This window comes from Eschrichtius robustus, chromosome 9, assembly GCF_028021215.1.
Source record: "Eschrichtius robustus isolate mEscRob2 chromosome 9, mEscRob2.pri, whole genome shotgun sequence".
NCBI classification, from domain to species: domain Eukaryota; kingdom Metazoa; phylum Chordata; class Mammalia; order Artiodactyla; family Eschrichtiidae; genus Eschrichtius; species Eschrichtius robustus.
In genome coordinates this window covers 15,348,303-15,373,914 of record NC_090832.1, presented here as the reverse complement: position 1 = coordinate 15,373,914, position 25,612 = coordinate 15,348,303, and the positions used below count along the sequence as shown (strand labels likewise).

Sequence of the window (25,612 nt, the reverse complement as noted above, 5' to 3'; positions counted from 1 at the left end):
AACCTTCAACATAGACGAAGGAAAACTACAAGGAAAAATAGACAAAGCCAGAAATACAGTAAGAGATTTTAAAACCCTTCTCAGAACAAATAAACAGAAAGTTAATAAGGATATTAGAAGACTTGAACAGCACTATAATCCAACTTGACCTAACTGGATTAAAAGAGCACTCTACCTAACAATAGCAGAATACACATCCTTTTCAAATGCAAACAGAATATTTACCAAATAGACCATATTCTGGGCCACAAATTAATTTTCAGTAAATGTTGAAGGATTCAAGTCATACAAAATATCTTCTTTAACCAGAGTGGAATTAAATTAGAGATCAACACTGAAAGACATTTGGAAAAACCCCAAATATTTGGAAACTAAATAAGCCACAGAAAAGGAGAAAACATTTGCAGATCATCTATCTGATGAGGACTTGTGTATGGGTAATAAATACATGAAAATGTGCTTATCATCATTAGTCATTAGGGAAATGTAAGTTAAAACCATAATGGGATACCACTGTATAGCTATTAGAATACCTAAAATTAAAAAGACTGACCATACCAGATGTTAGTGAGGATGTGAAAACAATTAAAGGCTAAACATGCACCTACCGTATGACTAAGCCATTCCATTCCTAAGTGTTTACTCAAGAGAAATGAAATATATGTCCATATAAAGGTCTGTACATGAATGTTCACAGCAGCTTGTTTTGTAATAGCATAGAAGAAACTTTACACTTGAACACATGCAGCTTATCGTATGCCACGCTGCTAAATAATTCACTCTGTTTTTAAAATTAAGTTGCTGAAAGTAGAAAAACAAGAGAAAAAAAAATTAAAAGAGAAAGTTAAGTCCATTAATTTTTTTTTTAACTTTCTATGCTGCATAACAAATTACCAACAAATTTAGCAGCTTTAAAATAACACCAAACCCAGCTTAGCTAAGTTGCCTGCTTCAGGCTGCAGTACTGCCATCAGCTAGGGCTGCGGTCTCATGTGAGGCTAGGGGTCCTCTTCCAAGCTCACAAGGCCGTTGGCAGATTTCAGTCCCTTGCAGTTGTAGGACTGAAGGCCCAGCCTTTTGCTGGCTGTCAGCTGGAGGCTACACTTAAGTCTCAGAGGCTACATGTGATTTTTACCACCTGGCCTTCTTAGACCCTCTCATGGCATGGTGGTTTATCAGAAGCCAGCCATGGGGGAAAGTTGAATCTGCTAAGACAGAAGGACCCCATCACTTTTGCCATATTCTCCTGGTTAGAAGTAAGTCACAGGTCTCACCTGCACTCAAGGAGGGGGAGTTACTGGGAGTCACCCTAGTGTATATGAACCGCAATACGGTACAGCACATGGAAGCAGAGACAATAGAAAGGAGTCCCCAGGATCATGGCAAAGGGAGATGCCACCATCAGCTGTTTAGTAGGCCTACAGGAAGAAGGGCGCCCGCCGGATGGCCACAGGGATGACTAATCTCATGTGTGGGCATATGAAGGGATGACCAAGACTGTCAGAGTGCATTAGTGCATGAATGATAGGCCTATAGAAAGGTAAACTAATGAAGATACAGGACAGTTATTAACTCTAGGAGAAACAGGAGTTGTACAAGAATGAGAATGTAATCAGAATATGTATGATGGCCCTCCTGTGAATAATATTTACATTGTCCTAATAAATCCTGATCGGACCAAAAGTAATGATAGCTCTTTATTTGAGAGATGGAAAGTGGAGGTGGGGGAGCATGGGTAGTAGGATGTCAAAGAGCTAAATCCTCATCTTCTGTGTTAGAAAGCCAATAGGTAGCATCTGAAGTTGCAAATCAAGAAAGAGCAGGGATGATAAAAAGAAAGAGCTGAGAGGCCTTTCTCGCCTTCTGGGATGGCCCACACTCTGTCTGTGGAGTGTGTGTCTCTCTAAATAAATCCACTTCTTACCTATCACTTTGTCTCTCACTGAATTCTTTCTGCGATGAGACATCAAGAACCTGAGCTTCATTAAGTCCTGAAACCAGGGACTGAAGACTCCCAGTTCTGCTTCATAAGTAAAGGTTAGCCGGAAGCGCTCAACCACCAGATCAACTGGAACCTAAGGAATGATGATGTTGACCTTCTCTGATTCTTGTGATGTCAATCAAGTTTGGAGTCAGTCGATGTCCCAAGCCCCCTCATGAATATGCGTGTACGCTTACCTTAAGACTTCCCTGGTTTTGCTGTTGGGGAGACAATGCTTTGGGAAAGATCCCCGGTGTTCTCCTTACTTGCTGCAAGTAATAAATCCTTTCTTCTCCCAAAAAAAAGAAAGAGCTGAGAATTGCTAGTGGTTGCCTCTGAGGAGCTGGAATACAGCTGGGGTGGGGCAGCAGTGGACAGGGAACTGTCATTTTTTATAGTATGCCTTGAGGGCCAATGTGACCTTTTAAGCCACGTACATGATTTGCTTTGATAAAAATTAGATTTACAAAATAGAAATCCATCAGGTTGCTCTCTTGATGTTTCTCCTTACTTTTAACACATGCTGTGTGTTTGTGAGAAACAGAAAGAGAGCAAGGTACATGATTTGTGAGTGACTTAAAGATACTTGGTCCACAGTTTTCTTTTTCTTCCACTGCATTAATCCAGAGGAAGCAGGTCTGGCAGCTGCAGCATCCCTGCCGTGTTGGGGAAGCCGGGTGAAGAAGGGGAAAAGGCGGGAGGGACGGCGGGGGGGCTCACCTCCCAGGCAGGATCTGCACCCGCCAAGTCCTTTAATTATCGGCTGCCCTTGCAATGAGAAAAAGTGTTGTGTTTAGAGAAGCCTTTGCAAGTAGCCCAGTTAGGACTCTTTCCATCCAGGAATTGGAGAAAGGTAAAGCGGGGAAAACATGTTTTGTGGATATTCATGGAAGTATGTAGAGAGAAGGAAATACCCACATAAGTACATGTGCATTTGCTAGGCCTGCCATAGTAATGTACCGTGGACTGGATTGCTCAAACAGCAGGTTTATTTTCTCAAAGTTCTGGAGACCAGAAGACCAAGACCAAGGTGTCAGCAGGGTTGGTTTCTCCTGAGGCCTTTCTTCTGTGCCCATGCATCTCTGGGCTTTTCCTCTTAGAGGGACACCAGCCCTACTGGATAAAGGTCCCACCCTTATGACCTCATGTTGGAGGTTGGGGCTTGAACATATAGATTTGGTTGGCGGGTGGGGGGGACACAGTTCAGTCCATAACATCCTGTAAATCACTTATAGACCCAATCTGAGGTCCTGAGCATTCAGCTGGGATCTGGTCTGAACCACCTAAAAGAAAAAAAGAAAAAAAAAAGAGAGAGATGGCAGAACAATATAGGCCTCTAGTATTTAAAATAGTTAAATTAGGTGGCAGGGTGGCCATGAATTCTTTCCTAATTCAGTTTCCTGGTCAAGCCTTGGCCAGCCAAGTGTCCGGTTAGTAAACACGAGATGAGATAACTCCTCCCCTCCCCCTCCTCCCAGGCTCCCCCAGACCACTCCTTTGCCTCTGTCCCAAGAGAGCCATAAAGGGGACATTAAAATAATGGATACAATTTCCCTCTGTCTTGTTATGTTTTCCTGCTGCAGCAGCTTATTATCTCTGGGGAGGAGCTTTGCCGGGGTTGGAGGAGGGGCGGGGGGAAGAAAAGGGAAATGCTAAATTACATGGGCAGCTGTGTCTTCGATAACGATAACGAGCTCGGTGAAGAAAAGGACCAGCTCAGCTAAGTCAAGGCGGGTTTCGCGACACCGCCCCCCCCCCCCCGCCCCGCCCTCCTCCTTCTCTTCCCTTCCCCTTCATCTTCTCTCTCCTTCCAGGAGTTATAGAATGATGACTTAATTGCTAATAGGACCTTGGGATAAAACACACGCCCAGAGTATCACAGTTCATTTTCAGAAGATGAGCTTCTCAGAAACCAGCATTTGATTACTTAATATTGAGTTTCCAAACAATGAAACGTTATAAAATTGGTTTGTTTTGCCAAAGCTGGGGGGGTTCTCCTGGCCTGCCACCTGTCCATCGAAAGGCCGGAGAGGAGACACTGCAAAAGTTGCAGCCGAGAGGAGCAGTGTGTAAAGAACTGAATTTGTGCTTCTTCTCTTCACAGCATCTTCTTCGGCCTACGCAGAAAGAGTAATCCTCTCCTCCTAAAGACTGAACTCAGTTTAAAATCATACTTGTTTTTAGCTCCTCATCACACTTCTGAAGGTTTCTCTCTTAAAATAACATTGGTCATCAGTCAGAGGCCCCCGATTACTCGATACTTAGGTCTTGGTTATGGGGTGTAGCGTCAGATTTGATTGTCATTAGTAGGAACAACAGAAAGGGGCTCTTTTAAACTGTTTATAGAGCAGGAAACATTAGGGGGAAATCTCAAAACTAATGAACGTCTTTTTTCTTATAAAAGAAACATATAACTATTCACAGTTCAGATTTGTTTTCAAGTCTCCTTTTTCTGTTTCTATCATAAGTAACAGCACTGTGCTTCATCTAGACAATTATAGTTGTACCTTCTATAATAGAATAGCAATTATATCCATTGTGTATTACACACTAAACTAGGGTCCTTTCTTACTTTATCTCATTTTAATTTTGAAACAGAGCCTATAACATAGATCTGTTTATATTCATAGTGTATTTCCAGGTAAAGAACCAAGACTCAATGATGTAACTTACCCAGGTACACAGGCAGTACAGGAATGGGGCCCTTCCCCTCACCCCTCAGAGTCACCTGGGTTACTGCTGCCCGTCAGACTTTGGTTACCTCTTCCAGCCTTTGTACTCGACGTTCCCATTCCTAATTGGTCCAGGGAAAGTCACACAACTGTCTTGAGGCCACGTCCACACCTCTCAGTGGGGCTGCGCAGACCTCTCCCGCCTCACCTGTCTCACACGGCTGTTGGCAGCCTCAGCTGTGGTCCTTATGGTGAAATGAGGAGAGATGGGGAAGAATCTCTCCAGCTCCCCAATGGATATGGAAGGGTGAGATGTGAACAGTGTAATACCTGTGTAGATATGACCTTTATCTATCATTTTGGCAATGGATAAGAACAAAGCATATGATGAATGAATAAGAACAAAGTAAGTGAGAGAGGAACCAATTGGTTGGTCAGCAGTAGCAATGTTTAACAGTCACAAGGTATTATTTACTCACTGCTGACTACCGTGACTAAGATGTAATTTGGAAAGATACCACCCCGGGTGTAAGCTGTGTAACATTTTCTTGCATAAATATTAAAAGTTTAAAAGGAATCAAGACTAAAATTGTAAAGTAAATGAATCTGCTTTACAAATTCATGTAAATTTATTTACACAAATATTGTAGCTGAAATCTCAGTAGTTTGATAGGACGTGTATTCCCATTGCAAAGGCAGCTCATAACATTTCTTTGTGCAGTTGAAGCACACATGTTGCCACCGAGGGGCAGCGACACTAAATGCCATGATGTAAGGGAGGCAGTGGGGATCCGTGGTTAGAGCTAGGACTTTGGGGTCACACTGTCTGCTTTTGAATTCCAGCTCAACCAGCTGTTAGCCGTGTGATTTGTGTTATTATGCTTTTCCTCGTCTTATTTTCCTAATCTGCAAATTGGGGATAATGAAACTGTAATAACATGCACCTTGTGGAATTGTTGGAATTAAATGAGATACAGAGCATGGAAAGCACTTGGCAGAGTCCCAGAGGTATTACCATTGGGCACCAAACTATTGTTTTGAAAATTGGTAAATAAAAGAAAGGAATCAGGGGGAAAAAAATGAGTCACTGAAGGGGACATTCTTTCTCGCACTGGATATCACAGGGTGTGGCTACGATGTGGCCTGGAGCTGCCCACGCAGAGCAGAAAGCCTGGGGATGAAGCCAACACCAAGAGGACAATAGAGAGAAGCCCTGGGGCTGCATTATGCCACCTCTGGTCTTCCAGGCACGGAAACAGGAAGGACAGTGTCTTACTGAGCAAGCCAGCATGGGGCTTTCCTGGCAAGCATAGTTGAAAGCTGACTAAGGATACCGTCCTTAAAATCAGAACAAAAAAAGAAAAATAAATTATTTGGTGGGGAAAAAGATGCACTCAAATGCAGAGTGGTCTTTGAACTGAAAGCTCTTAGTCCTTTGTAATATTTGAGATGCATGAAAGGTGCCGAACTTCTTCGTTTCCTTTGTCAACATCCATTAGGTCAGACGCCCTGCTCGCATTTATTTTTCTTTTCTTCTAAAGAACTCTCCCTAATCTCTCATCTTCCAAAAGGCAGGGCGCATTGACTTTACAGTTGATCCTTGAAGAACAGGGGTTGGAACAGGGCGGGTCCACTTCTATACAGATTTTTTTCAATCTAAGTATGACAGTAGTATTTCAGTCTCAACAATCCACGGTCTGCACTGGTTGAATCTGTGGATAGGGAGGAACCTCGGCTACCAAGGGCCAACTATAAATTATCCTTGGATTTTCAACCCTGCTGGGTATCGGTGCCCCTAACCCCACGTGGTTCAAGGGTCAACTGTAGAATGTGTTGGCAACAACTCTTCTTGGGTCTCCCCACTCCAGCCACATTCCTTTGTTTAGAAATTACCCCAGGTGCCTCTTTTAAGTTTTACTCTCCCTGAGAATCAGATTTCAGAATTGTACATGTGGAATTTTCCAATTTCTGTACGTAACTACATAAATACATGTTATAGAGTCACATGGCTTATATAAGAATAGAAAATTTCTGGGGAGTTTGCACAAGACATTGTTTACAGGGGTCACCTCCAGGAAACAGTATTAGGAGAACAAGACTTGGCTTTTTACTTCTATTATTTATTACTTCTCAGTTGAAAGTATTTTCTTTTTGAAAGTGTTTTTTGTTGAAAGTAAGTTTTTTCTAACTAATGGAAAAGTTAGTTTGGAACAGCCTTCTTACCACTAAGACTTATAGTTTCCTTTACAAAAGAAGAGAGAAATAACTGTACTTGCTCAGTCTTTTATTCAACGCCATTGAAATAAATTGGAATAGTCGCAGCTCTGTAATACTGGCCCAAAATGTGAGCCCGATAGAGTCATCTTTATAGTGATTGAACTTGACTTCCATCTTCGAAAATCAGACGTTAAGAATTTATTATGTTCATTCTTTTTATATGAAAAGCAAAGAATGAAAAAGATTTCTTTTTTAACTAAAAAGTAAAAAGTGACTCGACCCAAATGATCTACTTAATGGTCTGTCCCTCTGGAAGCAGGGACCAGGTCCTGGTCACCTTGGTATCCCCGTAGTGAGTGCTCAGCAAAGGATTGTGGGTTGAAAGAAGCCTCACTGTCCTTTCGCACAGGAACAGGCACTCTGATAGGACACGCCCCAAGCACCCAGAGCATCCCTGGCAGTCACGGGCCGTGCAGGTGAATGTTACCTAACCCAGAAAGAAATCCCAGAGCCTCCATCACCGCTAAGTCAGGCAAGTGGAATCCCAGTGGTAGCAGCACTGTTTTCATTATCATGATTTTTTTTTAATTTATTTTTATATTTATTTTTGGCTGTGTTGGGTCTTCGTTTCTGTGCTAAGGCTTCCTCCAGTTGCGGCAAGCGGGGGCCACTCTTCATCGCGGTGCGCGGGCCTCTCACTACCGCGGCCTCTCTTGTTGCGGAGCACAGGCTCCAGACGCGCAGGCTCAGTAGTTGTGGCTCACGGACCTAGTTGCTCCGCGGCATGTGGGATCTTCCCAGACCAGGGATCGAACCCGTGTCCCCTGCATTAGCAGGAAGATTCTCAACCACTGCGCCACCAGGGAAACCCCCTCATTATCATGATTTTTAATAGTTCTCTTCTTTCCTTTCACTTGATGTTTATACCGGCCATTTTTCCTCTTGCATCATCTTATTTTAATTATCTAAATGACCATTAGATGTAAACAGTTCTGTCCCTCATGTCCAAAGAAGAGGGAGAAGGGAAGAAACAAAAAACCCAGTCCTCGAGAAGTTTTCTGTTTGTTTCCTAATTCTCTAATCATCCTCCATTTTACTCATCTGTTTAAAAAGATATTTAATGTAGGCCTAATATTGCCAGGCAGTGTACTTATAATTCAGAAAATACTTTTGCTCAGTAGTTTAAATGTTTGAGTTATTATTTCATCAAAAAGAATCTTTTTATTTAAATTACATCATCGTGTAGTTAACCATTGTAGTCTCTTTGGTGGTTCTTTTTTTATTTTGGCTGTGTTGGGTCTTAGTCGTGGCATGCAGGATCTTCGTTGAGGCATGCAGGATGTTTCGTTGCGGTGCGTGGGCTCTTCCTTGCAGCACTCAGGCTTCTCTCTAGTTGTGGTGTGTGGGTTTTCTCTCTCTAGTTGCGGCACGCAGGCTCCAGGGCTCGTGGGCTCTGTAGTTGTGGCACATGGGCTTAGTTGCCCCGCGGCATATGGGATCTTAGTTCCCTGACCAGGGATCGAACCCGCATCCCCTGCATAGGAAGGGGGATTCTTTACCACTGGACCACCAGGGAAGTCCCTTTTTGATTGTTCTTAAATTTTTGGAACAAGATGATGGGTGTTTGGCCATATTGGTGGAGGAAAGAAATGTATAGAAGGGATTCCCTTTCAGATCATGAACTGAAGGAATAATGAGTTCAAATGCTTATTTCTTTTCTGAATTACAACAAATCTGAATGGTTTATCCAGTAGGAAAAAGCAGTAGATTTAAGGAGAAGTCAGAAAAGAAATTATTTCACAAACACAACAAAATTAACTACAACGATATTTTGGTTAAGTGGTAAGTATGATACTATCACTTTATGAAACAGATTTTTAGGTAATTTTTCTACTCATTCTAAGAGTGTTTTACTCTTACTTCTGAATGACAACTTTTAGGTGTATGAATATTTTCTCTTTGCTGGTGTTAATGAATGTTTATAAAGGCTATTCCTATAACTCGTCGTTTCTCCAAAATAAGCTTAACCCGAAATCAAAGATTTGGAAGATTCATTGTAGTTAAAATTAGGGGCATGAAGGGCAAAAGCCCATGCTTTTCAGCCTTTGTAAAAGAATCCATTAATGCAGCATGACAAGTAAGTACAATTTAGTGGCCCCTCATTATTTTAAGCAGGAGGCCTTCTTCAAGGGCACACAAATAAGTCAACATAGATCACCACTGACCCCAGGCCTGGGTCCGGAGGTCAACTCCCAAGGGCTGTCCGAATTCTTCTTTCCTGTAGTGCCCTGCTGACTCTTGTCTGGGGGCTCCAATCCTTTGGAAGCAGAGTGTTTTTTATTGGGAGAGAATCTGATGCGAATGTGTAAGGTCTTGTTAACATAATTCCATACTGTGTCTGCTCAGCAGGACTTTTTATGTTAAACGTAGATGTTCTGGAGGTGGCTTTGTCTCCAGGGCTGGGAGTCCCCCAGCTCTGCACACTCCACATGCTTCCTGGTCTGTTGTTGCTCATCATCCCGAATAAGTAGGGAATCTTGATTCTTGAAACTGACGATTGCGTCATTGGAAAGGAACATGGGAGTCTTCTGATTGATCTCATTTTTCTCCCATTTGCGAGAAGTAAGTTGAAAACAGAGGAAAGACATTTCATACTTCCTGGCATTTAATATTTTGGCTACTTTGAAAAGCTCCCAGTTTCGTGACAGTATCAGAATGACCCAAAGATGCACGTGCTGAGTCACTGCAGCCAAGTGGTTCAGCTCCAGGAAGCGTGCGAATCACACTGCCTTTGTCGGTCTTGGTCTTGCACCAGCTAAAAGTGAATGGTGGAAAGCTGAATTTTCATGTCTGTTAAAAAAGCTCGTAAACAAGCAGGCAGTGCAACTGTGTTATCCACAGTAGAAGCTTCCATTATAACTTTGCTCAGATGAACCCAAATGCACTGCCTGCGGGGTTCTTCCTGGGTTTTCTCACCTCGTCTGGATTTAGATATGACCTGCCTCGTACTGAATTCTGCCCTGGAGTGGACAGTGTTGCAGCCTCAGGAGCGGCAGCAGTCAAGTCTGGGTAGCATCTTCACCCAGATACCTTCGACCGAGAGAATTATTTTACATTAGAGACAGAGCAGCTTCACTGTGGCTGAATACGGTCACTCGCTTCTTAAACTATAAAACGCTGGTTCCTTTTTCCAAATCCATATCCCCGCACAGATTATAAAGGCGTCTTAAAATGCTCATGTCAGAATGCAGTCAGGTAGGAAAATTGTTGTAGAGTAACTGGTATGAGTTTGTAGCCCGGGAAACTGGAAAAAATATGAACAGTTCCCACCAATGTCCTTTGTGTTTGATGTTTCAGTGCTAAAACATTAAGCGTGGGTTTCTTTCTGGGGTCTCCTAGGAGCAGCGACTGTAGTAACCAGAGAAAAATGTTACCCCCCCCCCCCTGCTAGGAACAGAAACCTCAGGAGGATAAGTAGCCATCCACATACCTAAAGTTTTAAAGTACGGGAAATCCCCACCTACAAGCAGGTTGTGTGCCAGAACTTTATTTGTAGTTCATCGCTTGAAACGCAGAGCACATTTTCCTGAAGACATGCTATCAGTGGCGCCTGTATTCCAGGCAGGCCTCAGAAGCCTTTTTAGCCCATAATACACTCAAGTGCAGTCCTGTGCCATTAGCAAGACAGGAGCTGGCCACCGTATAGCACAGTGTTCTATGTGTCTGGCCACGTGGACCCACCTCACTCACACTCTCATCGTCCAGGTGGTTATGAGGCCACAGGCGCACAGGTTTCCTCCTCGACCTGGAGCTCGGGCCGGGAAGAAGCAGCAGCGCTTGGTCAGGGGTGAAAGGGCACTCCTCTCCCCTTCCTCCTCAGCACCTCACCCCCTTCCCCAGGAGCTCCCTTTCCCAGGGCTAGAGGGAGTGGGGGGAGGCATCCTAGGCCGTATTGACTAAGCCAGGGCTTGTCAGATGGAAGCGTGCACACAGATATCCTGGGGATGTGCTGAAATTGCAGATTCTGATTCGGTGGGCCCTGAGGTCCTGAATTTCCCACAAGCTCCTGGGTGATACCGACGCTCCTGGTCCACAGACCCCAGTTTGAGTAGCGAGAGTCTGTCAGCATCACAGGGGGGAAGAGTGGGTGTCAGAGAAATCCTGTCCCTACAAAAAAGGACCTTGAGAGCGAGAGGACGGAGATCTATGACAGGGGCCTTATCTGGCTTCCTTCGGTGTTGAGAACTTTCAGCCTGGTAAAAAGAAGTGGGAATGCTAAAACTGATAAGGGGCAGCTCATCCACAGTCCTCACACTCCGGGTCCTAGACCCGTGTGCAGTGTGTGAGCGTCGCCAGAGGAAACCGGCCAGCTTCCCCAGCTCACCGGGTGTCTCTGGTGCAGGTGGACAAAGAGCGCTTTTTGCAGAACCGATCTAGACACAGTGCAGCAAAGCAGTGAGAAGCACGGGCCGGGTTTCAATTCCGTCTCCACCACTGGCTAAGCTGTGTATCCTTGAGCCCATGCCTTTGTGCCTAAATGTCCTCTGTCCTCATCAGTAAAGTGAAGCTAAAATTAGTGCCTACCTCTAAGGGTGATGGGGAGCTTAAGTTATTATCTATGTAAAATTCTGAGTATAGAGTGCCCCAACGGTGGTGGAGGCAGCAGTGGTGGTGGTAATTTGAGTAATTTGAGATTACAAACGTGGAGTCCAATTTCCCATTTTGCTGTTTATTACCTGTGTGGCCTTGGGCAAATGACTTAACACCTCTAAACCTCCATTTCCTTCCTTGTAACGTGGAAACGATAAAAGTACCTACTTCATTGAGTTTGGGGGACGATGAAAAAAAAAAGCACTTACACAGTGCCTAGCACACAGTAAGTTCTCAATAAACAACAGTTACTGCTACTAAAGTAGGCCAGCTATCTGGAGAACAGGAGTTTTCAAACTGTGCTCCAAGAGTTGAAGATTTTACCGAAATGTGTCTTGGGGGTTATTCATTAATTCATTCCTTCCACACCCACTGTCCCCTTCAGCCAGAGGGGCTTATCTTTGTTGGGCTTCAGCATTAAGATTTGACTTAGAAAAAGAGTTTGAAAATCACTGTTTTGGAGCTATGATATGCTGTGGGACCATGGAGGGATTTCATTTCCTTAAACAAAGATGGAAATAGCAGATGGTGAATTTAAAAAGATACATGTATATATAACCCAAAGTTACATGAGGCTGAATTGAATTATATAGTTAATTTATGTCGTTAGATGTACAGTGTCCGGAGTGGTCGCTCTGCAGCACTGGCTAATACATAATCTTTGGTTCTCTCCCCTAGATGAGCACCATGCCAGGACTGCCGACTCGGCCCTGCTTCTACGACATAGATCTTGATACGGAAACGGAGCAAGTTAAAGGCTTGTTCTAAGTGAACAAGATTTTCACAGGACTCAATTCAGGTAGGCTATTGTGCTTTTTACTTTTTCTTTCTTTCTTTTTTCCCTAGTTCAAATCTCTTTTAGTTTTATTTTGTTTGGTTTTTCTGATATTTATTACAGAAATGGTCTGATAAGTAATTTCCTGTTACTGTGGTTGGTTACTGTGAATTCCTACCAGGTAACAGCCATGCCCGGGGTCACTCCTGGGTGTGGATAGGCAGTGAGATGGTCAGGTCCTTGGTGCACCTGGACCCGATTCCAGTGAAAGTCAGTCACACCGTCTCTGAATATAGATTCGTTTTAAGGCATCTTGCTATAACAAAGGAGCCCTGTAAATTCATTATTCTTTTTCGAGAATTAAAACTAACATCTGCTGTCATTAACTATACCAGCTATACCTTCGTCCCACATATCTCTTGGTACAGAGTTAGAATCATGTGACAGAGGACTCCCAGCATGCTCGTTTCCTGGGGCTGCCATAACAGTGTCACAACTGAGCAGCTTAAACAACAGACATTTGTTCTCCCACAGTTCTGGAGGCCAAAAGTCCAAAGTCAAGGTGTCATCCGGGCTATGCACTCTCTGAGATTCTGGCAGAATCTTTCCTGGCCTCTTCCTAGCTCCTGGTGGTGCCCATTGATCCTTGACATTCCTCTGTCTCCCTGTGCATCTCTGTCTTCCTTAAAGGACACCAGTCTCATTGAATTGCGGCCCACCTTATTGACCTCTTCTTAACTTGATTATATCTGCAAAGACCCTATTTCCAGTTAAGGTCACTCTCAGAGGTACTAGGGGTCAGGACTTCAACATACCTTTTGGGGACACAATCTAACCCATAGCACTGTCGCACAACAGGGGGATTGGGCTCTCATACCACCGGAAAGATTCATAGAGATGGGACAGATCGTCTAACTCCAAGGGCCCTGTGAGTCACAGGAAGGACAGGGCAGCAGAAATTAGACCCCTTGATGATTCAGCGTCTGCGCAGTGTAAGAGGGTTGGGCTTGCCTTGGCGCTGGCTTAGGCGGCCCACAGCAGGGGCCCTTTGGTCTCATTCATGTCTGTGCCTCGGTCCTGCAGCCGCAGGCACACCTGCTGGCTTCTGTCCTAGCTTCCCATCACGAAGAAGAAGGACCCCCCCCCCCCCGCCCCCGCAAATCCTCCTCCCTGGGAAACTCCCAATCAGAAGTCTCAGAGACTTGGAGCTGCTTTTCCCCATCCCATATATCAGACAAGCCCTCACCATATTCTCAAGACGCATTCCTTCCCCATAAACACCCCCATTCCTTCTTCCTACTCCCTCCTGCTCCTGTTCCTTAGCCCAGCACCCATCCCTCTTCCCAGTATATTCTGGGCCTTCCAGATGAGCTTGCTTGACCTAAAGACCCTTCTTTCCAATTGTCTCTGAGTTATGCCCTAAGCCAAGCACACAGGACTCTCACATTTGTTTGTTTGACTATCAGTAGTGAACATGGGGAGATTTTTTTTTTTTTTTTTGCAAGTCTTTGTTACTAAAACACTGAAGACTTAGGCTATGATGAGAAAGGTAAGAGACACATTAATACAAGTTGTGGGATTGTTCAGTTTGGGTTGTGTGTGTGGTGTTTGGTGTTGTTTGTATGTGTTTTTTGCTGAGGAGTGGGAGCTGTATTTAGTTTTAACCACAATCACATTTCAAATCTTTGTCATTTCTGAAAAAGAAAACTCCAGAAAATGAACTAACGGAGACTAATTTAACAGAGAAGCCCATAAACTTGAGCTTTGATAACAGAGTTATTTTGGTCTTTTGATATGACTGTGCATGTGTATGTGTGTGTGAATGTCTTGGGTTTCCCAGCCAGGCCTTGGGAAAATCACAATATCATTCCTCTTAAACTTTGAGTTGACCCCTGTCCAGACTAATTTCCCTTGTCATGTCAACCCATTATGCTACATTTCTGCCACTTGTCATTTTTCTCCAGAACAAGTGTGTGTAATTCTTTCATCTCTCTCAGATAGATGAGTATTTTTCCAGCCTTTTGGTCCATTTTTATTTGCTCTCCAAATAGGTCATATAAATGCATTTATGCCTTAATTCTTGCAGTTGGGACTCAGGTAATGCCAGGTGGCGTGTCCTTAGCTTTACCAGTACCTACCTCTAAAACCTTGTGTTCAAGTTCGCTGACAACTATCCCTCTGGACTTTGTTCAAAGACTGCGCAGGGGGACTTCCCTGGCGGTCCAGTGGTTGAGACTGCACACTTCCACTGCAAGGGGCGCAGGTCGGATCCCTGGTCGGGGAATTGAGGTCCCGCATGTTGCGGGGTGCGGCCAAAAAAAAAGAGAGAATTAAAAACAAAAACAAAAAACAAAGACTGAGCAGGGGTTGGGGGTCAAGACACTTGCCTTTGGGGATTCCCTCCAATGGGCCAGGCACAGTGCTAAGCACGTCTCACGGGCAGTCACTGCACCCCTCGCAGGCAGGTGTCGTCCTGTCCCCTGTGGTCACAAGAGGGGGTAGCTGAGGGATGGCCCTGATCCACCAGATAGCAGAGGAGTAATACTGCCTTTCCACTACTCAGCCCTGCCTCTCGTTCCATGGCTGTAGCAGGAAATGCTTTGCCATCCCCGGTCACATGTCATGCTGGCCTCAAATTTCAGAACTGCGGAAACTCTGGCCCAGGGACATCAACAACTTGCCTAAGTTGCACAGCTGATAAGTACAAAAGCCAAGACTCAACCCAGATCTGCTTACTCTCGGTCTCACCCCATCCTTTCTGCCCCAAACCAAAAGATTTTCACGGGGTAAATGAACTTTGGCCCATTCTGGGAGATGATAACCAGCTCTTTGAACAGACCCATAATTTGGGGACAACCAGGTGATGTTTTCATAGCAAAAGATAATTGAGGGCTTCCCTGGTGGCGCAGTGGTTGAGAATCCGCCTGCCAATGCAGGGGACACGGGTTCGAGCCCTGGTCTGGGAGGATCCCACGTGCCGCGGAGCAACTAGGCCCGTGAGCCACAACCGCTGAGCCTGCGCGTCTGGAGCCCGTAACAGGAGAGGCCGCGACAGTGAGAGGCCCGCACACCGCAATCCGCAGCTGGAGAAAGCCCTCGCACAGAAACTAAGACCCAACACAGCCAAAAATAAAAAAAAAATTTATTTTAAAAAAAAAAAAGATAATTGAGTATTAAAAGCTATGACTTTGTCAAAATTCTTTTCAGTCAAACTATACTAGAGCTATCTCTTACTTAAGTTTCTCATTGAATGTCATTTTCCCACTCAGTTATCCAAGGTTCTTTCTTCTGTGTGAATTGCCAAACCTTCTTCTAGGCTTGGTAGGCAGTGTTTCAAAACCCATCCCTTGACCCTGCTTGAATAATCGCAAACCATCCGGTGCTGTAAGAGAAGACCACTGTGCAAAGCACATGTTCCCTCTCGGGTGTCCTTCAGAATAACGATCCCGCAGACGTTCTTCCTGCTTCCTGTCCGCTCTCGCACACGGCAGGCAGGGACCTCTCCTACTAGCAGTCACAGGTCTGTGGCTATTAAAAACGCATAAAATACAAATGTTAAAGCTTGGATGATACTCGGACAGATTTGAGCATCAGGAGAGGAAATGTCCGGTGGGCTGCTTTGCTCACATCGTGGTCAGACTCCAGCTCTTCCTCTGGACTCAGCTGCAGGGCATCACTCTCCTTACTCCTCGCAGAACGTGTTGCAGACGTGACGTGTCCCACGTGGAAGAAACCCCTCGGTTGAGGACTGCTGTCTTTCCTTCCGCTTCCTCACCTTCCCTGCTTATCTCACCCTCTAGGAAACGGTGTGAGACAATATGAGCCGGTGGTGCCAGGAAATCACCAGAATTTGAGCTCTTGCCTCTTCTTTCCAAAGCTTCCCTGTCGTGCTTTCACTATTGTTAGACTAAGGGCATGATGCATTCTTCTGGATGTTACCAAATAGAACTAATTAAAATGAGTTGTTTGTCCCAGTGAAACTGATCCTGTGACATGACTGGTCAGTCTTTTGTTTGAAGATGATTGGATTTGGAGGTTTGATTCCCCCCCTCCCTCTGGGTTTCTCATTTTGAAGCTTTATCATATTTCTGGGCCTTGGCAGGATTCAAATGAACTCAAGAAAGCCTGGCAGATTTCCTGAAGGATTCAAACACTCCCTTACTTTATTCTGATGTGCAAAGTTATGGTTAGTACGGAATCAAATTGACTCTGGCCCTGCTATAATTGTTTATCTTGAATTGCACACGCAAAAAGGAGTATAATACCAGCTCATTTCTTCCCTAAACGTTCTTTCGAGCCGAAATTTTCAGTGATGTTTAATAATTAATCTTCAGACGCTGCTTGTGGACAGAGCCTCTTATCCCCAGGTTATAAACCACAGCGTTTCAGGGTTTCCTGGGGGAGCTCCAGGGCTCTCTGATTTTAATTTTGAAACTCTGTCTTTTCAAGAAGCAGCTCAAAAATTGTTCATCACCGTTGTGCTTCAAGAAGAAGTCCTCAGTTCCTCACCCCAAGCTATCCTTGGGACAGAGGGAGGCCCCCTTTTCCCACTCCCAGGCAGGAGCCAAAATAGGCTGGAAGCCCAAGCTACTTAAATAAACGATTGTGATAATTAAATCTAAAATGGAATCTTTAACATCTCTAAAAGATGGTGATAATTAAATCTCCCTTATCTAACTAAAATGGAATGTTTTGAGGCTTAACGGTTGTGAAATTCTTAATTAATTCCCTTTTAAAAGAAACTTCCCAGGAGGCAGTGGATCTAATCATCTTATACTTTTTTTTTTTAATAAACCAAGAAAAATAATATTTCATCAAACGCTGGAAAAATATGATTTTTCTAATAACTCTAAATTTATACATGGTTAATATAATATATAAGAAATTATAGGGCTTCCCTGGTGGCACAGTGGTTGAGAATCTGCCTGCCAATGCAGGGGACACGGGTTCGAGCCCTGGTCTGGGAAGATCCCACATGCCGCGGAGCAACTAGGCCCGTGAGCCACGACTACTGAGCCTGCGCGTCTGGAGCCTGTGCTCCGCGATGGGAGAGGCGGCGACAGAGAGAGGCCTGCACACCGCGATGAAGAGTGGCCCCCGCTCACCGGAACTGGAGAAAGCCCTCGCACAGAAACGAAGACCCAACACACCCAATAAATAAATAAATAAATAAATTTATAATTTAAAAAAAAAAAAAGAAAAGGAAGTTAAACACATACAGATTGGGAAGGAAAAAATATAGCTGTCTTTGTTTGCAGAGGATATGGTTGTCTATATAGACAATTCTAAAGAATCAAAAAACAAAAACAACAACAACAACAAAAAAAAGAATAAATAAAAAAGAAAAATTATAGGTCAATGAGGAAAGCTTGGATGAGCTTTTGGAAAAGCTTGGAAAGCTTGGAGAAAAGCTTCAGTTATGTCATTAGTTATAATCTACCAGTTGGTTTGAAAAAATTAGAACTTGTAAGGTAGGGTGAAAGTTTTAACCCAATGCTATGAACTTGAAATTTTCTCCATTTTGCAGAAGCCATTTTTTATCAGACATTCAAGCGGGTTAATAAGCATCCAGTGACTATCATGCAGTTTCACTAATAAGAGAAATAAATAGACTTACTTCTCCTCAATTCAAAAGCAAATCTCAAAAAAAAAAAAAAATTCATGATATAAATGATTCCAAATTATTCACTTTTCAGGTTTTAAAAAAATTGTCAAAATATGTCACCATCAACTTTACAAATACTACTGAGGTTGACTTCGTTTTTACTTTAAATTCACTTGCAGGGGCTTCCCTGGTGGCACAGTGGTTAAGAATCCACCTGCCAATGTAGGGGACATGGGTTCGAGCCCTGGTCCGGGACGATCCCACATGCTGCGGAGGAACGAAGCCCGCGAGCCACAACTACTGAGCCCACATGCCACAACTACTGAGCCCACATGCCACAACTACTGAAGCCCACACACCTAGAGCCCATGATCTGCAACAAGAGAAGCCACCGCAATGAAAAGCCCGCGCACTGCAACGAAGAGAGTAGCACCTGCTCACCGCAACTAGAGAAAGCCCACGCGCAGCAATGAAGACCCAACGCAGCCAAAAATAAATAAATAAAATAAATAAATTTATAATAAGTAATAAAGTCACTTTGGTAGAGTATTTAACTTAAACCTCTGTTATTCAACAGTGGGAACCAAAACAAGATGGTTGTCAGCAAAGAGAAGCCAAGAACCAAGTGTCATTACCAATAATTAACATAAGGGTAAATACAATGAAATTGTCTTAGTTTAATAAATAGGAGAGAACTCCCCTTATGGGGGGGGGGGGGGAAATGTGTGTGTGTTTTATCCCCATGGCTGCTATAACAAATCACTTGGTGGTTTAAAATGCCAGAAATTGATTCTTTCACAGTTTTAGAGGCTAGAAGTCTGAAATCAGTATTAGCAGGCTGAAATCAAGGTGCCAACAGGCCACACTCCCTCCAGAAGCTCCAGGGGAGAATCCTTTCCTTGCCTTCTCCAGATTCTAGCGGCTGCCAGCAGCCCTTGACTTGTGGCCACGTCACTCCAGTCTCTGCCTCTGGTCATTCACGTTGCCTGGGCACTTTGTAATTTCTTATTATTCACATACCATGATTGGATGTCTTACATATTCTGTCTTCCAAAAGATTTAACACTAAATCAAATTTTTTTTAACATCTTTATTGGAGTATAATTGCTTTACAATGGTGTGTTAGTTTCTGCTTTATAACAAAGTGAATCAGTTATACATAAACATATATCCCCATATCTCCTCCCTCTTGCATCTCCCTCACACCCTCCCTATCCCACCCCTCTAGGTGGTCACAAAGCACTGAGAACACTAAATGAAATTTAAAAATTTTTTGCCCCACTGAATACACAATAAACAACTGATTCATTTGCACCTTCGCTATTGTGTTTCTGATTTTTTTTTTTAATTTATATTCAGACTTTCTATACCTTTACCAACCCTTTGAGTTTTCTGAAAATATGGAACCACAGACTCTAAGCCTCTTTAACTATAAAACTGTTGATACCGAGGTCACGTGGTCAATCCACGGGTCTTCCACCGAGCCCACCCTCGTCTCTCCCGCCACCCACCTTCCCTCCCCAGTAGTCACTGTGCCCCGTATCTAGAGTCACCAGAGCCACCGACGGGAGGCTGGCACATCACTGAGAGGAGGGGCAAGGTCCGCACCAGGCAGACCTCCCTTCCTAACATCAAAAATATTTTCTTTTTGTTAATGTTTACTATGCTTGCGATGCTTCTGTTTTCTGTTTACTTCCCTGGTTTGAACCAGACATCGGGGAGTATTTGAAACTCCTAGTCCCCTGCCTTCATCACCGTCTTCTGAAGCTAATAAAGCATCCCTTCTGGCTCCAGACCCTGCCCTCATCCGTGGGAGGCTGGCTCGCTGTATTCCAGCCGAGTTTGAACTCTTGGCCGAGTGGATGAATTCCTCCTTGTATAAATTCAGATCAAAGGCCAAGTGCTTGTATTTTACATTTCTCCTGATGAACACTTTTTTTTTTTTTTTTTTTTTTTTTGGTACTCAGGTGTTTTGTTTGCTTTTTTCTTTTTAAAATGTAGTTTGATCACTTCTTTTTCTAAAAGATTGGAGAATTCACAGTGACAGAGAGTGCTAGTATCCTTTGCGGGAAAACAACGAAGCTTTAACAATAACACGAAATTCCAGATTCACTCACTTCCATTCTTGTCCTAAATGCATTTTTCAGACCTTGCTCTCTGTGCCTGCTGTAAAAGAGAAACTGAAATCCAAGGCAACAGGATTGCTAATCTAAAATCCTGGATGTTCTCACTTGACAGGATCCTGGAAACGTGTAGATTCCAAATTTAGAAGTCATGGAATTTCAGCCACGGTCCCCAAGCAAAATCTTTTAGGAAATCAGAACTGCTGCCTGCCGTGTCCGTGCTGGCTCGGTCCCGAGTGGTGCAGAATCGGATTCTCCACTGCTCATAAGTAAAAAGATTCCAAGCAATGATCCCAGCCTTGCCTTGTGAATAGACTCACTTGTCTGCTCTTATATTTTCTTGTGGTCTCCAACTTCAGAGCTATAATATATGAACAGTTTGACACCAGAGGAAAAAAGCTGTTCTTAAACCACCGAAATATTTTTTTTTCCTGTTTTTCAGGCTCCACAAACACAAACTACTCCTTGCCTTTTTGCTGCAGTTGGAGAAGAAAGTGAATTTGAAATATGCTCTTACGCAATGCTGGGGAAATGGTGAAATAGGCCGAAGATTTATTCTTCGTTCAAGACGAATTCTGTTTGTAACAGAGTGTAGTGTTCAGGAAAAGGACCTCCACCAAGTCTGAAAGAAACTAATTTATTTTCTGTTTCTGCAGAGTTTACATTATTTCCCACTGCTTACACTTCAGAATGTTTATTTTATGGGGACTGGGGGATTAAAAGAGTGTGAACTAAAAGGTAACATTTTCCACGATGGAGTTTTCTATTTTGTCTTTGAACTGAAAATAAACATGTATGTAGAAAACCAACCAGCAAGCTTTCAGTGCCAGATAAGACTCACTGACTGCTCTCTAGAGGTAGCTTTTCATGGTGGGGTTGTTACCTGACACTGATTTCCTGGAAAATTGTGAATGCAATGAGAGCTTTATAAACATAACAAGGAAAAAATAACAGACAGAGAAATATCAGGTCAGTTGTGAAATCTTCTGACTGCTGGAAAGTGGTAATATCCTTTGGAACAAAATACATTTTATATCCAGAACTACTTTTCAGTGCCAGTGAAGTTTACATCACTTACCTAGAAACTGATGGGATTATGCTAGTTTCTTCCACCGATGAATGAATCTCAATGGCCATTAAGCTCTCGCAGGCCCATAGGGCAAGAGAAGTGACTCTTAAAGGTCGGGTGTTTGGCAAATGTTTTTTCATTTTTCCAGCCCTTAAATTGTTCCTGACCCTCTCTTGTTTCCATTTTTTCCCTACAATAATATAAAATTACATAAAAGTTAAGACAAAACCAAGGATTCAGGAACAAACAAGCAGTGATTGTCCTCTAAGCAGTATAAGTAAGATAGTCACCATAAATATCTTAAACGTCCCCCAGGCACATCCTGCAAAAGTCCTTGCCATCAGATCCTGCATGTTCTTGTACTGCACCCTCAGTGACCCTGCTTGTTAGCTGCTCTGCCCATAATGTATCTTTATGTGCAGTTTAATTTGTTCCAAAACACTGTTTAATAAGTAAAAAGCCTCCCCACGCAAAGACTGTCTGTCCTGAGAATAATTTTGCTTCATGTTTCTGAAGTGTCACGGTCCCATTGTCATCCACCCCCACCCGCCCCTCTGTCCCTGCCTTTTATTTGCATGTATGCCTCTCCAAATACACAGTGAACTAGCATCTCCGATGTATGAATCTATTTCAAGATTATGAGGGTTCACAGTCAATTCGTTCTCTATATAATGTGACCAGTGAGCAGCCTTTCTCACGAAATGATTTTTATTTAAATTTTTTTTTTTATTCTTTTCATTTTATTTTTTGGCCAAGCAGCATGTGGAATCTTAGTTCCCCCACCAGAGATCAAACCTACGCCCCCTGCATTGGAAACACGGAGTCTTAACCACTGGACTGCCAGGGAAGTCCCCGAAGTGACTTTTAAGCAGTTCTCTTCTGCTTGTTATTTTCCTCTGCCATTTAAAGTTTCATTTTCTATTTTTGAAAATGTTTTAGGAAAAAAAAAAAAAATCTTACAAACCTATATTCCAAGGGCTTTAGGCCAGAGACTTCTTTCCTTACTACCTGCTTTCACCAGGCAACTCACCAATTCATCAAAAAAAGGAGAGAAAAAAAAGGAGCATCCTGAATACAGATGTGGGAGAGCTTCTCAACACTCACACCGAAGGACGTATAATCCAGGTGTTGCTGGGAACTCCACAGTTTTCCCATCATGTGGGCTCGTCTTAACTGCTAGGTGTCAGAACTCACGTTCCGATGGATTGTTTTCTTTCATGCGCTAACCCTACCAGGATACACTCCTGCTGAGGGATAAGCAGCCTCCACTGAGAAGAAAGGTCTTTGGCAGGTTAAATAATGGGCTTATGAACTCGTGATGCCCGAGGCATTCACGGGCAGGAGAAGACGTTATTTTAGAAGAGAGCCAGTTACCTACCATCTCTTCTGAGACCAAGGCATGAAAAAAAAAAAAATCACATAACCTTTGGCATGGCGGGTTTTAGACAGAAATCTTCCCGAGAAGGGTAGATCCTGATTTCTCTCTGCCTCTATAACTGAAATGTAAGAAACTACTAACAGACCAGAAATGGTGAGGGCCGCAATGACCACCATGGCACGCAGAGACGTATGGTCTTTTTTTTTTTTTTTTTTTTTAATTTATTTATTTATTTTTTGGCTGTGTTGGGTCATCGTTTCTGTGCGAGGGCTTTCTCTAGTTGCGGCAAGCGGGGGCCACTCTTCATCGCGGTGCACGGGTCTCTCACTATCGCGGCCTCTCTTGTTGCGGAGCACAGGCTCCAAACGCGCAGGCTCAGTAGTTGTGGCTCACGGGCCCAGTTGCTCCGCGGCATGTGGGATCTTCCCAGACCAGGGCTCGAACCCGTGTCCCCTGCATTGGCAGGCGGATTCTCAACCACTGCGCCACCAGGGAAGCCCGAGACGTATGGTCTTGCTCCCTCTCTGCTCACGGTCCTGAAGTAACACCTGCAAGGGTTAAGACCCAGACCAGAAGGATATTCTGAAAGCCGACAGAGGAACACACCATAGTGATTAACAAAAAAGCAAGGGAGAGATGAATGGGGACTCAGGAAAGTAGCGGCAAGGCAATTAGCCAATCCATTCCTTAATATTCTTTTTATTTCTCTATTTCTAGGGTTATTCTCTTTGTTTTAACTGGAATGTGCTGACTCCATTAAAACAATACATCAGTGTTCTTCACAACAGATATTCAAAGAGAATCCTCCTGTCTAACATTACCCAGGGACTGTTTTTTAACATAATTTACACCTGCCGATAGATAAGATGGTGTAGGAAGCTTACTTTATTTATTCCAGAAAAGTCCACATACACGTATTTGTCCATTGCTTTTGTATAAATGTGTATGTACAACGGAGTAAAAATTAAGTAATAAGTGCACTTTTATAGCATTTGTTACAAACCTGTAGTCCATATCCACCGAAAAAGTTGAGCATTGTGGCAGAACAGTTGGTTACTAATCAGAGCCTCACTGGTTCCTTAGACTTTAATGCAGCCATGGATCGAGGGACCCCAAAAAAGCTCTTATAGCTACACTTTAAACAAGGGATAGTGCTGAAATCCAAGAGTCCATGAACTTGGATGGGGGAAAAAAGTACATCTTTGTATTCACTAACTTCTAACTGTAATGTCACATTTCCTTCCATTATGAATGTCAGCAGCAAATCACAGCAATATTCACAGTACCTGTGTCTGTCGCAGTAGAAATCACTGACATTCTAATATTACAGTTTCTGCAGAGAGTCACAGTAGCAATTATGCCCATCACAGTAGCACATCATCTAACAAGGCAGATGTGCCACTATCCTGTTATTTCATGTGTCAAGAGCCACATATATTGCTGTAATCAAATTTGATAACTTTTTCAACATTTTAATAACTGCATTTCACTGTTGTTCTGCGTTATAATCATACGTGGTATTTAAAGATATTCTGAGAAGGGCTACACAGACTTCATCTGACTGTTTAAGGGATCTATGGCACCAAAATGGTGATGACCCCCAGGGACTGGATGAAATTCTAACCTCCTCAATCCTGCAGCCTGTTGTGATGCTCTGGGATGTTAATACATCTGCATCTGTGCTCCAAGCCGTCCCTAAGGGTCCCTGCTCCAGGGCTCCTGTATCTGAGATCCTTGTTCCGGGAGTAGCCCAGGTAGCACCTGTCACTGGAGCCCTCTCAAGCCTAACTCAGATGAGATAGAAGCAGCTCTGGAAACTGTAGAGTGCTGTGTCAATGTAGAGCTTGCTTAGCAACCCCAATCCCTGGGCCAGCTCCTGAGCTCCCACCTCTGCCCTACTTTGGGGTCAAACTTTCCCACATGGCTTTAGACGCTGCCCCTGGCAACTAAGGTTCTACCTGACCTGGTCTCCCCAAGGCTCACACAGAACCTCAGCTTGCGTCCTAGTTCTGGGGACCACTGGCTCAGGGTAACCACAAATGCCATTCCCACAAAATTACAAGTTTTACTGTATGGTTTTCCTTATAAGGGATCTTACCATTGTTGAGTAACATTGTTTAATTCATTGACTTGTTCATTTGTTCTGCAAACCCCTATTGGGCAGCTACCATGTGTGAAGCAGAATGTCTTAAAAAGAAAAAGAAGTCGACGTACAAGGTCCATGACTGAAGGGAACGTGTTGGGGTATTCCCCACTGTATCCCAAACCCACAGAGTAGTGGAATGGAAGGTAGTAGTTGATCAGTAAGTATTTTCTGAGCGAATTCATCCGTCCACTGACTGAGCACGTGTCAGCCCACTTGCTGACACCAGTGACTGGTGTTGGAAGTGGGGGGCAGTCCTGTTGGTGGGGGACCCTGCTCTCTAACCTGTGGGGTCTGCACTAACTCTGGGTAGTGAGCGTCAGAACTGAATTGAATGGAGTTGTAAGACATCCAGTTGGTGTCGGGAATGTACACCAATGGAGGATTTCGTTAAGCAAAGGATTTTAGTTCATGTCGTGAAAAACTATCGAGATACATAAATACCAAAAGTTTCAGAAATCATGGGGCAGATTTCATGGCCTACATCATGTCCCTGACAGATTGCCCACAGGCCCCCATGTCACACTTTGAGAACAGCTCTTACTCAGTTTTAGATTGAGCTATTGGTCAATTCGAAGATCTGATTTGGTTTCAAGCCCTTAGCCATCAAGAGATAGGCAAGATTTCTGCTAGACCCCATAAATTTCCTGAGAGCAAGCCAGTGTCCGCAGATCTGGGCAGACACCGTTGGTCACTGGAGATGAGACACTAAATAGCTATGTCCCTTCCTGAAAGGCCAGAGTCCCCCCTACCTGGCAGCTGTCCGTGGGATGTTACCCACAGTTGCACCATGTTCTGAACTTGCATTAAAACAACCATAGATTCAGGGGATTGTCCAAAGAACCGTTCTTTTCTTTCTTTCTTTCTTTGGCTGCATTGGTTCTTCATTGCGGTGCGCGGGCTTCTCACTGCGCTGGCTTCTCTTGTTGCAGAGCACGGGCTCTAGGCACACGGGCTTTGGTAGTTGTGGCACGCGGGCCCAGTAGTTGTGGCGCACGG

General features: G+C 43.8%; 1 protein-coding gene across 4 annotated transcripts in view; it reads left to right on the top strand.

Annotated features, from left to right (window-relative positions):
- The window catches only part of MTHFD1L (methylenetetrahydrofolate dehydrogenase (NADP+ dependent) 1 like), a 242,306-nt gene that overhangs the window by 180,499 nt on the left and 36,195 nt on the right, over positions 1-25,612 (top strand). For 2 of the 4 annotated variants that reach the window (XM_068551140.1, XM_068551138.1), the window contains 2 exons: positions 12,199-12,319; positions 20,466-21,639. In XM_068551140.1, coding sequence (XP_068407241.1) covers positions 12,199-12,288 — 90 coding nt within the window. In that variant the 3' untranslated portion in view covers positions 12,289-12,319; positions 20,466-21,639. Of the gene's footprint in view, positions 1-12,198; positions 12,320-18,079; positions 18,441-20,465; positions 21,640-25,612 lie in introns of those variants that run through there. The other 2 variants (XM_068551139.1, XR_011074944.1) reach the window with 2 other exon arrangements.